Raw genomic sequence first — 11,242 nt, 5'->3', positions numbered from 1 at the left:
TTAAAGTATTTTAATTATTGAAAAAAGCAATGCGGTTACTTTGATTATCATCAACCGATTTTTTTTTCTTATTGGCTTAATCTTTATATTATTGTTTTTTTTATGAGATTTGTTAGTATCTAGCCTTTTAATAAGAGTAACATTAAAATAATAACCAAACTATTAATTAATTTAGGGAAGTAGCCAATATTGATTAGAATTCCGAAAATGTCCTTCCCTTTCTTTTATCTGATACGAAACAAGGACCAAACCAAAATGAAAAAGCGAGATCCAACGAAACCAGATCTGAACCCTAGCTTCGAACCCTCCGGCCACATTCCAGGAGCTGCAATGATGTCTTCGTTCTCCATCGTTCCGGGCGGACACGGATCGCACCATCGCTGGAGCTGCAATGGCGATTCTCCTCCCATCGCAAGCTTTTGTCCTCGTCCGCTGCGTCCATCTTCCTCCGCCACTCCGCCGCCAGAGCCGCCGCCGTTTCCCTCGTCGCTCTGACGGCGCTCGCTCCGACCGCCGTCGAAACCTCCAGGAACAGAACGCAGCTCCGACGAACACTGCTCAGCAACAGAGCACAGCTTCATCGATCCGATCCGCTGGCACGGCCGATCTCGGAAACGCTGCCGTGATCGACGTGGCACATCTCAGAATTTCCGTGAACAGTGATCCATCCAATCCAACCGCCGCTCTCTGCCGAAGTTGCGCCGGCGTCTTCACGTTCAGATCTCTCCGCGTCGCCGAACCGACGATTCGAAAGCTCGATTCACTGACGACATTGAATGCTTTGATGATGATTGTGTCGTTGTCATTCGAATGGGGATTATTCGGTAGTGGAATTGCTACTGAAGCATTGCGTTGATTGGATTGATTTCGGGATTTGGAGTTCTCGAGTTTTGAATTTGTAGATGAATGGTGTTGTTGTTGATGTTTAAAACTCTTCTTATGATGGTGTTTTTATTTTTGCTTGGTTTCTTGCGATCTCTGTCGCTGTGTTTGTTTTAGCTCTTTCTTGAAGAGTTGGTTGGTTTCATTCGTTCAACTCTTTTTCCCCACCTTGAGTAAAAATCTTCTTTTTTTTTTTTCTTTTTTTTTTTTTTTACAGCAAATTTTGTATTATCACTATTAAAAAATATATTAAGTAACAGAAATAAGTATCTACTATAAAGGACTAGCTTGTTGAACTCCGAGTCTAAATAAATCGGATTTACTGTTATATTTACCATAGAAACGAATGATTTACGCAATGGTTAATATGATTTACTGTCGGATTTGTAGTCCTCGATTGTTCACGGAAATATAGTAAATCGTATTTACTGTTAGATTAACTAGTCATATTTACCATAGAAACGAATGATTTACTCAATGGTTAATATGATTTACTGTCGGATTGTTAGTCCTCGATTGTTCACGGAAATAATTAGTAAATCGTATTTACTTTTAGATTAACCAAGTCCTCATCTCGGATACTTTTCCTGTTAGATTAACTACAAAATGTTACGGTAAATAAAATTTACTTTTGTTCTTGTTACGGTAAATAATATTTACTGTTGTTCTTATTACGGTAAATAAAATTTATTGTTTTTTTGTTATGGTAAATAATATTTACTATTGTTCTTGTTACGGTAAATAAGATTTACTATTATTCTTGTTACGACAAATAAGATTTAATATAGTTTTTGTTATTGTTAATTAGATTTACTAATTTTTTTGTTAGAGATAATATTATTTACTATGATAGTTAATAATATTGACCTAAGGGTATAATTGGAATATTGGAATGTTGTCATGATAAATTGGCTATTTTCCTAAATTTGTTAATAGTTTGGCTATAATTTTAAAGTAGGGATGTCATTTTGGCTAGTTCTTTAGCCGGCCCTTTTTTTAATACCAGAAAGCTTTGATTATTGTGAACATGTTACAGAAGATTGTAAGTTTTTAAGAAGGAATAAATTAGCACACCGATTGGCAAAATGGGTTGCCTATTTTATTTCTTTAGTAAATCCATATAAATATAATAACTAAATAAATAAAAAAATACGCCATTTTGTTTTGGCTGTGAGAAAGTGCTTTGTCTGCTATCTTAAGAATTTAAAGGTTTGATCCTTTTTATTACTTTTATCAGGCAAGATAATGTCGTTTTGAGGTTGCTATATGCACTATCTTTACATTATATATATATATATATATATATATAGTGGCGGATCCAGACTCGGAAGGCGGGGGGGCGGGGGGCCAAAACTGAATTTTGGCCGAAAAAAAAAAAAAAAAAAATTTTAGCCTGATTTTTTTTTTTTTGGGGGCAGGCCTCTTGGGCCTTCAACGTGGGTCCGCCCCTATATATATATATATATATATATATATATATATATATATATATATATATAACAAGTATTATATCCTTCGTAAGCAAAACTATGTAAGTATACTGTATACATGTCAAGCAGCTTCCAAAAAATTATATTAGATAAAAAAAGGTAACAAAAATATATTCGTCTTATTATTTTTCAATAGAGCCTGCAGTGCATCTCACATGAATCAACTATAAAGAGAAGAAAAAGGTCGTGTGTGTAAAGCTCGAGTTATGACATCATTAGATGCTTAATTTATAATAATTAAAAAAGATATGCTATTTTTTTTAGCACCCTTAGTAAAGAGAGCATATCATGTCTTGATATCTATCTTCAATTTTTAGTAAAAGACTCTCTTACTTTACCAACATTAATCAATCATGGGATTTATATGAAAGTTGAGTTCTTATTTTTTTTAGCAACTCATAAATTTATAAGAATTGATAGGTGGTGTGGTAGTGTGGATACAGCACACTCCTAGTTGTGTGACTGAACAAATCTATCAATTTTAATGTGAAAAATCCAAAAAAAAAAGGCATTACTAAAACTCTCACCGACATTTTCAATAACGTGGACCAAAGAATAACTTTTCCACCCAAAAAGACAATATATTTACACATAAAATATATCTCTAATAAAAGATTAACATTCATTTCTAAAAGAAGATTAAAATATATTCCTAAAAAAGATTGAAATATATTTTCACATAATATATTTCTCAAAACAGCAACTGAAATAATAAATTAAAAGGATAAGAAAAGGAAAAAAAAAATTTGCAAAGAGCGTGAACAGTGAAGACGCGCCATTCAGAATCTGACCGTTAACAGCTGTTTTCCCGCTTGCCACGTCCGCATAGCATGTAATGAAAATAATTAATTATAATTCTAAAACTCAAAAACATTTCAATTTCTTTTCTTTCAGAATTTCAGAGTTTCAACTTCCAAAGTGAAACGAAAAAGAACAAAAAAATCATCGACAAACACTTTTGAAAGTCAAGCCTTCATAGAGAAGAAAAGCGAAAAAAGCTGTCATAGTCTTCCTCTAATCTCTTCGAATCTTTCATTTCTATTATAATTATTTTCCAAAAAAAAAAAAATCTGTGGAATTGCAGTACTTTTGGTAAGTTTAATACTTTATCATCGTCGTTGTCGATCACAATATATTTCACGATTCGCTGTCTTAAGTTTAGCTATCGGATTTTAGATTCCAAGAATCTCAATTTGCATTGGTTTCTGATCCAAAGTTTCGATTTTTATTTTCTGGGTTTCTCTTCATTCATACATTGTCTGAGATTTTTATTTTATTTTATTTTATTCTTGTATAGATTGAAAGCGAATAATCATGGTGCTCAATAAAGGATACGAAACAAATGCACTTAGATGGTCTGAGAAGGTAAGTAAAATTTCGATTCTTGAACTGATTTCTGTTACTTTCTTTCTTTGTTCGCTGACTTAATGAAAAATGTGTGTGTGAATATATACATGCGTGATTAAAGGGCAAAGTTGCCAAGAAAGGAAACGTTCCAACTTCGGGTAAAAAAGAAGCCAAATACGGAAATGGGTTTTTTACTTCCTCTGGCTTGAGTCAAGTTTTGGGAACGAGACAGAAACCCATCGATCAAAACCCAAGTGGGTCTAGTTCAGACATGGACATTTCTTCGGGCTCGGACGATGAGACCATTGTGAAGCGATTCGTAGTTATTTCCTCTCCGAAAGAACGTGCAGTGCTTTCAAGGCCGAAGAAGGCGAGTAGTGTAAAGGAAGACGAGTCGTCCGATTCGGCCACGAGCACTGAGATTTCGTACGGTGACTCTTCTAGACTTGGTCAGAGTGATGCTGTGGAAAATGGGTTTGGGAAAAATAAGGTTTTTCACTACGATGACACGCGCACGCCAAGCGCTCCTCCGTTGTCTAAGTTTGGCGGCCCCAATATCAGTCAAACCAGCTTTGACTGGATTTCAAGTTCCGAAGGTCGTGTCACGGGTGAGGATCGAAATGCAGATTCCGGTGTTCCTTCGGTAACACGTGGCTTAGGAAAAACAGAAGAGAGGTCTTCCAGTGTTAGGTTTGCGTCTTTGTTTGATATTGGCTTTGTGATTGAATTCGCCACGAATTGTAAAAACTAACACTTTTGGATTTTTTTTTTTGGTAGGAATGGTGTTGGTTCGAAAGTGGACAGATCAGACACTTCTTTATCTGCTCGTCTCCCTGGATTTCAACCACGGTTGATTAGGTAAATAAAACTACAACTTCGATTTTTAGTTTTTTTAATGTTTTTTATATATATATATATATTAAAACTTTTTGTTGGAAGTAGTTGATGAGTAATTTATTTTAGTTTTATTGGATTTAAGCGAGCAAGGGACTTTTTGTGCCGTGGTTTCATATGATGCTTGTGTTCGCCTTTGCCTTCACGAATGGGCTCTTCGTGGTTGTAGCGAAGTTCATGGATTTTTGGAGAATGAATGCGCTATGCTGCGACACACATTCGGGTGAGTTGCTAGAAGATTCTTGGAATAGTTCTTTTATTGTTTTTTTCCATTTAATTTGGTTTTGCTGAATTGATTGTTTCTTTTTTGGTCCCTTGAGATTGCAGATTAAGACATGTGTTGTTGCAATCAGAGGAAGAGTTGATGGAAAAGCGATCGGCAGAGCTCGTGAGTCAAGTGGCCGGTCAAAAGTCTCGGAAAACTTTTGGCAAACTAAAAGTGCAAGGTATAAAAGTTTGATTTTTTTATTCAAAAACCCACTTGTGAAAACAGTTCTAAAGCATTATTCTGTCAATTTCACAGTTCGAAAAGTTAAAATCGGCTCAGAGCCGCTACCTTCGTGCTTAGGTCTATCATCATCGATAGATTTGCCGGTGATCGACAACGAGTCCTTGAAAAGACGATATCTCAAATTCAAATCGACGATGTGTTCCACTTTCAAGTCCGTACAAATGGTTCGGGTATCTCCTCAGGTACCCGTAAACAGTTCGATATCTCGTCGGAGCTCGGCTTATTTACAAGCGAGCACCGAGTACCTGAAGCAAGTCTCTATGGTTTTGAAAGAAGGAGCAGATAAATTATGCAAATCTTCTTCCTTGGATGACCAAGCAGTTCAAGGTATAATACTCGACGTAGTTTCACAACAATCAGTTTTTCTTTTTCTTCGTAAAGTTATAATTTGATTTCTGGTCGACAGAAACATATAGTTGCCTGTTAAAGTTGAAGAGCTCGTCTGATGAGGACACGATTCGAATGCGACCTGGTTCCGGCGAAGACCATGTGTTGTATGTTAAAGTTATTATTATCTGTTTTTTTAGTGGTCATTATTATTATTACTTACATTACGTGGGTGTAAATACAGCTTCCCGGATGGTCTCAGCGATTATTTGGTCGTCGAAGTTCAAGATTCGAAGGGAAGTAGTTACGGTCGTGTACTGGCTCAAGTTGCTGCGATAGCTGAAAACCCGGTACCATTTTTGTAATTTGATTCATTCTTTTAATAATAGTTTATAAAGTTCATAAAACTATCACATTTGAAGAGCCTGAAAAGATATGGGTTTTTGAAAATCATAGGATGACAAGCTCAAATGGTGGCCGATTTACAGTGATCCAGGGCATGAAACTGTGGGAAGAGTGCAATTGCACATAAACTACACCAACACTCAAAGTGAAAGTAGTCATCCAAAGGTAATCACTATTAGTTCGCCAAGTAAAAAAAAATATTAATCATTTCAGGTCCTTAGTTTTGCCGAACATACTTCTCAAGTTGGTGGCTCTTTTGGCTCGCTCGTCTTGGGCCAAATACCATAGTTTTGGATCTGTGCTAGTTTGAATTTTGTGCGCTCTGATATCATGTTAAATATCACGGGGTTCCATCTCAGAGTCTCTGAATATGTTGTGTCTGAATGTGTAATATCGCCTGTTTTTCCCACTTGCAGTGCGGGTCTGTTGCAGAAACGACGGCGTACGATTTTCTCTTAGAAGTGGCGTTTAAAGAGCAAAATTTTAGTCAGAGAAACTTGGTGCTCAAAGGCCCGTGGAGGTGGTTGGTGACTGAGTTTGCATCCTATTATGGGGTCTCCGATGCTTACACTAAATTAAGGTAAAGTGTTTGTTATTTTGTTTACCATCTTGAAAGAGCTTTTTTTTTTTTTTTTTTTTTTTACAATTTTGATATATATACTTTTACTTGCAGATATCTTTCGTATGTGATGGATGTGGCTACGCCAACGGAGTACTGCCTGAACTTAGTTTATGATTTGTTGTCACATGTGCTCATGAATGGAAATAGGAACGCCTTGAGTCATCAAGAGGTATCGATTTTTTTGACCCTTTTTTTTTCTCAGCTCCCAAGGTTTGAACCGGTGACTACTGTCTCTGAGAAATGATAAATTCCGGGTGCTAAACCCTTTTATCTAATAAAAAAAAATGGGAATGTAGTAATCTTGTGGGAAAAGGCTATACTAGGGAACTTCGACATTCTTGATGAAGTTAGTTACTTTTTCTATAAATAAAACATTGGATTCAATTTTTAGAAGCTCAGGTCTCTCGTTGTGCTTAAATGGCAGAAAAAATCCACTAATAGCTGCAAAAATGGCATAAAGATATCATTTAAATTGAATGCTGTGGTGAGACGGCACATTTAAGTGACTCGAATTAATTATCTTGCTTCACATTATTACTGTGATTTTCCTTCATTTTTATTTTCATTTCGATGCTTATGTATGCAATGTAAACCAGAAACGAATCCTGGCCGAGACGGAGGATCAAGTTAAGGAAATACTTGGTTTAGTGTTTGAGAACTACAAGTCCCTCGATGAATTTTCTCCGTCGGGAATGTTGGAAGTATTTATGCCGGCCAGTGGGTTGGTGGCTCCGGCTTTGGCACCGGCGGTGAAGCTATACTCTCTTCTGCACGATATTTTGACTCCCGAAGCACAATCGAAATTGTGTAGATATTTTCAGGTTAAAAAGATCCCAATTTTTTTTTTTTTATTGTTTTGTTTGGGGGTCAGGCCCTTTTTCTTTCTGTCCGGTCCTAAATTAGTATGGAAAACACTTTATTTTAATAGACGGCTACGAAGAAGAGATTAAGGAGGCATTTGGCAGAAACCGAAGAGTTTGCGTCAACCAAAAACGAGGGACCGTCTGTCGATCTTCCGACATCGTATGAGAAATTGAAATCTCTGATCCTCAATATCAGAAATGAAGTTTTCACAGACATCAAGATCCACAATCAAAATGTCCTTCCAAGGTATGAAGATCCACAGAACCTATTTGTTTATTATTATATTCATCATTGTTGACAAAAACTGACATTACCTATATATATATATATAAATATATATATATATATATATATATATATATATATATATATATTGATTTATTTATGGGTGCAGTTTTATAGATCTTCCGAATATATCTTCATCGCTTTATACCGCGGAGCTTAGCAGTAGATTGCGTGAGTTTCTCATCGCATGTCCTCCGGCGGGCCCATCTCGTCCCGTTTCACAGCTGGTCATTGCAGCGTCGGATTTCCAGAGGGACCTTTCCCATTGGAACATCAAGTAAATAGATTTTTTTTTCTTTATTTTTTTCCTGATTTTGATAATTTATTTTTCGGAGAGGTCTTTAAATCTTTGTAATTTTTTCTTCTTCTTTATAGCCCTGTCAATGGTGGTGTAGACGCGAAGGGTTTGTTCAACTCACACATAATCCGGTGGATTCAAGACAAGAGGCATGCTTTGCTTGATCTTTGCAAACAAGAAAAGGTCAGTTTTTTTGTTTTGTTTTTTGTTTAATTGAATTGAATAGGAAAAATATAATAAACTCATAATATTCAGGTGAAGTCATGCACTGTGTCTGGCGGTGGAGCTCAAGAAGCTTCTACGAGTCCTTTCATCGAAGAGATGTTTGATTGTTTGGTGGAGACTATAAACGAATATCGGGTCATTCTTTGCCGTTGGCCGGAATATATATCTCTTTTGGAGAAAGTAAGTTTCTTTTTTACTTCTTCATGTTTGCATTATCTTTCTCGTTCCTACAGTTTTCGAACCCTGAATTTTTTTCCCTTTTTTATATATATATACAAGGCCATTGCAGATGTTGAGAAAGCGATTGTTGACGCTTTGGAGAAGCAGTTTGCCGACGTTTTGTTGCCGTTGAAAGATACTTTGACAAACAAAATATTTGGCCACAAATATGTCCAGAGACTATCCAAAGGAGCTGCCAACAATACCTATTCGGTCCCGGACGAGGTTTATTTCACTCAGATCCCCTTAAGTAGTTTCAATGGCTTAATCTTATTTAAGTACTGATTTTTTTTTTATAATTTTTAATTTGTTATCAGTTGGGTGTGCTTTTGAATTCGATGAGAAGATTGTTGGACGCTTTGTGCCCGAAAATAGAGACTCAGCTGAAATCATGGAGCTCGTCTTGGGTCGGAGACGAGGACGGTCTGGTCATTGGAGAACATCTCAATGACGTGAAAGTGATGCTGAGAGCCAAGTTCAGAAGTTACAAGCAAGCCATCGTCGAGAAACTCGCAGACAACGTAAAAGAAACAAACTATTACTTGCTGGAGAAGAAACCTATTCTATCACGACCATGTTAACTTTTTTTTATTTTGGTGGAACAATGCAGACGAAGGTTCAAAATATAACAAAGCTGAAGAGTATAATCAGAGAGTCGAAGGACGACGAGGCGAGTCTTCGGAGCAGAATGGATCCTTTGAAGGATCTATTGACAAAGACGATGACACAGCTCGACACTGTTGTGGAAACTCCCGTTTTCATACAAATATGTCGAGAGTTGTGGGAAAGAATGGGACAGGTTAGTGCAAATGAAACAACAGTGTTTTTATTTTAGGAATCAATATCTCATGTTAACTTAATTTATTTATTCAGGATGTATTGCATATATTGGAAGATGGGAAAGAAAAGAGCTCATGGTATAAAGGGCTACGACTCGCAGTATCTGTAAGTACGCTCGGATTATGTATTTAGATATAAAAAAGGCTATTTGCGTATCATGACCCCTATACAATTCAAAAGGTGACACTTTGGCCTTTTTTCTTATTTATTTTTTTTTTGAAATTTTCTCTCCAGATTTGTTGTTCTATCAATTTCATACAAGTTTTCTACTCCATGTTATTCGAAGTTTCTCTCGTCTTTATGTGACTAGGTAGATTAAAACTAGTTTAAAAAAAATACATTAAAAAATGCCGATTGGAAAAAAATACAAGCCCAAGGAGGAAATTTTGAAGAAGAAGAATTACAGGGGCCCAAAGTGTCTACACCTGAGTAGTACGGGGGCGTGGATGCCAATTCTAAAAATTAGTTTTTTTCATTTTATTTTATTTTTTCGCGGTGATGACTCCATGAAATTCAAGCTAATAAAAATAATTATTTATTTATTTTTGTACTTGAGTCTTCAAATTCAACTACTTGTCATACTCGTTTTGACGAAGAATCGAGCTATATTTGGATTTGCAGATTTTGGACGAAATGTTTGCGTTGGAAATGCACAAGCTCCGCGGGAACTCTTTGCATGAGAAGGACTTGGAGCCGCCGGGATCCATCAAAGAACTTCACACTATGCTCTACAAGGATGCTTCGTACTAGTTAGTTCGGTTGCTTGGATCCTAAGTTACAAATCTCTATAGTTCCCTTTATTACACTTCCAAAAAATTTGTCCACATTGTCATTGCATTTTTGTATTGCTGTAAAGTTTTTGTGAGCTCATTTTTGTCACCAGTTAATGTGAGGATTAAGGTGAAAATATAGCAAAGTATGTATATACACCTCAGTAATTCAGCTTACAAATTTGTACTTTATTGTTATACAAAACATTTAGAAATATTCTATGAAGTAATACCAAGGTATTTTTTGGGGGTTATTATGAGGGTTTTTTTAGTGAAGCATAATCCTAACCAAAGGACAGAAAATAACAAACGAGTCTCATGTGAACCGTACTTAGCACATATGGAAAAAATAAATGGTAACTGACTTTCTCCTATAACAGAACAAAATGCACACTTTTAATAATTGGGAAGAAAAAAATAAAAAATAAAAATAACAAACGAGTCTCATGTGAACCGTAAGCGCATATCGAAAAAAGAAATGGTAACAGACTTTCTCCTATAACAGAACAAAATGCAAACATTTATATGGGAAGAAAAAAATAAAAATAGTTTCGTCGCCTGAGAGATTCGAACTCTCGCGGGGAAACCCCATGTACTTAGCAGGCACACGCCTTAACCACTCGGCCAAAGCGACTTGTGTGATGACCTCAGTTAATTTAAATATAACTTAAATAATTTATTGCTTAAGATTGATATTTTTTTTTAATTTATATGTGGGATTAGTTTGTTATATTATGAACTTTGTTTTCTACAAAAGTGCGAGAATCGTGAATATTTATTATATTTTAAGAGAGCTGAATTATGTATGTATAAATTATTTTTTTCACTGATCTAACTTCTAAAATATAAGTATTTATACATTTAACAACGAGCGAATTAATCGAGTTTGAGTTATGTAACATCAAAATCTAAAAGCACTTCACGATTTAGATTCATCGCTATTATAACTATTATAATGACTTCGATACGTATGTCAAAACAATTCTTTAAATGATATATATGCTCGGAATATGTTAATGTCGTGTATAAACAAAAAGTCCACTGAGTAAATATGTACTCACATATAGCATACGTTATTTTTGAGTTAACTATCTAGACATAGATTAATCATCAGGTTGATTTCAATGTTCTACTAAGACTTAGATATTTCATGTTATTATTAAACATATTAACTAATTACTATATAAGGCTATAAATTTAATATGTTTGTTGATTCAATTAAATGAAACAAACTCTCTCTTATCGTATAATAAAAAAATGCAT

At 35.5% G+C, this 11,242-nt stretch overlaps 1 protein-coding gene and 1 non-coding gene across 3 annotated transcripts; one reads left to right on the top strand and one right to left on the bottom strand.

The window, feature by feature from the left end:
- Positions 1 to 3,295: 3,295 nt before the first annotated feature.
- On the top strand, positions 3,296 to 10,247 carry LOC149399382 (uncharacterized). 2 transcript variants are annotated; one of them, XM_089612583.1, is made up of 22 exons: positions 3,296 to 3,464; positions 3,670 to 3,737; positions 3,841 to 4,409; positions 4,497 to 4,577; positions 4,699 to 4,836; positions 4,941 to 5,059; positions 5,137 to 5,451; positions 5,531 to 5,618; positions 5,696 to 5,801; positions 5,908 to 6,021; positions 6,273 to 6,436; positions 6,530 to 6,647; positions 7,075 to 7,299; positions 7,407 to 7,588; positions 7,737 to 7,904; positions 8,003 to 8,108; positions 8,181 to 8,330; positions 8,430 to 8,594; positions 8,687 to 8,890; positions 8,980 to 9,168; positions 9,243 to 9,314; positions 9,831 to 10,247. In XM_089612583.1, the coding sequence occupies exons 2-22, from the start codon at positions 3,687 to 3,689 to the stop codon at positions 9,957 to 9,959; spliced, it is 3,453 nt and encodes a 1,150-aa protein (XP_089468709.1). In that variant the 5' UTR covers positions 3,296 to 3,464; positions 3,670 to 3,686; the 3' UTR covers positions 9,960 to 10,247. The 2 variants fall into 2 exon arrangements, with proteins under 2 accessions (XP_089468709.1, XP_089468710.1); XM_089612584.1 differs by lacking the exon at positions 3,296 to 3,464 and adding an exon at positions 3,507 to 3,573.
- A 284-nt stretch (positions 10,248 to 10,531) lies between these two features.
- On the bottom strand, positions 10,532 to 10,613 carry TRNAS-GCU (transfer RNA serine (anticodon GCU)). The gene has a single exon. It is a non-coding gene; the product is annotated as a tRNA-Ser (tRNA).
- Between the last annotated feature and the right edge of the window lie 629 nt (positions 10,614 to 11,242).

Source organism: Urtica dioica, chromosome 4 (assembly GCF_054948205.1).
Source record: "Urtica dioica subsp. dioica isolate 48M chromosome 4, U.dioica_male_clone48M_v1_H2, whole genome shotgun sequence".
Taxonomy (NCBI): domain Eukaryota; kingdom Viridiplantae; phylum Streptophyta; class Magnoliopsida; order Rosales; family Urticaceae; genus Urtica; species Urtica dioica.
Note: the sequence above shows the minus strand (reverse complement) of the source record. Positions and strands in the feature narration are given on the sequence as shown.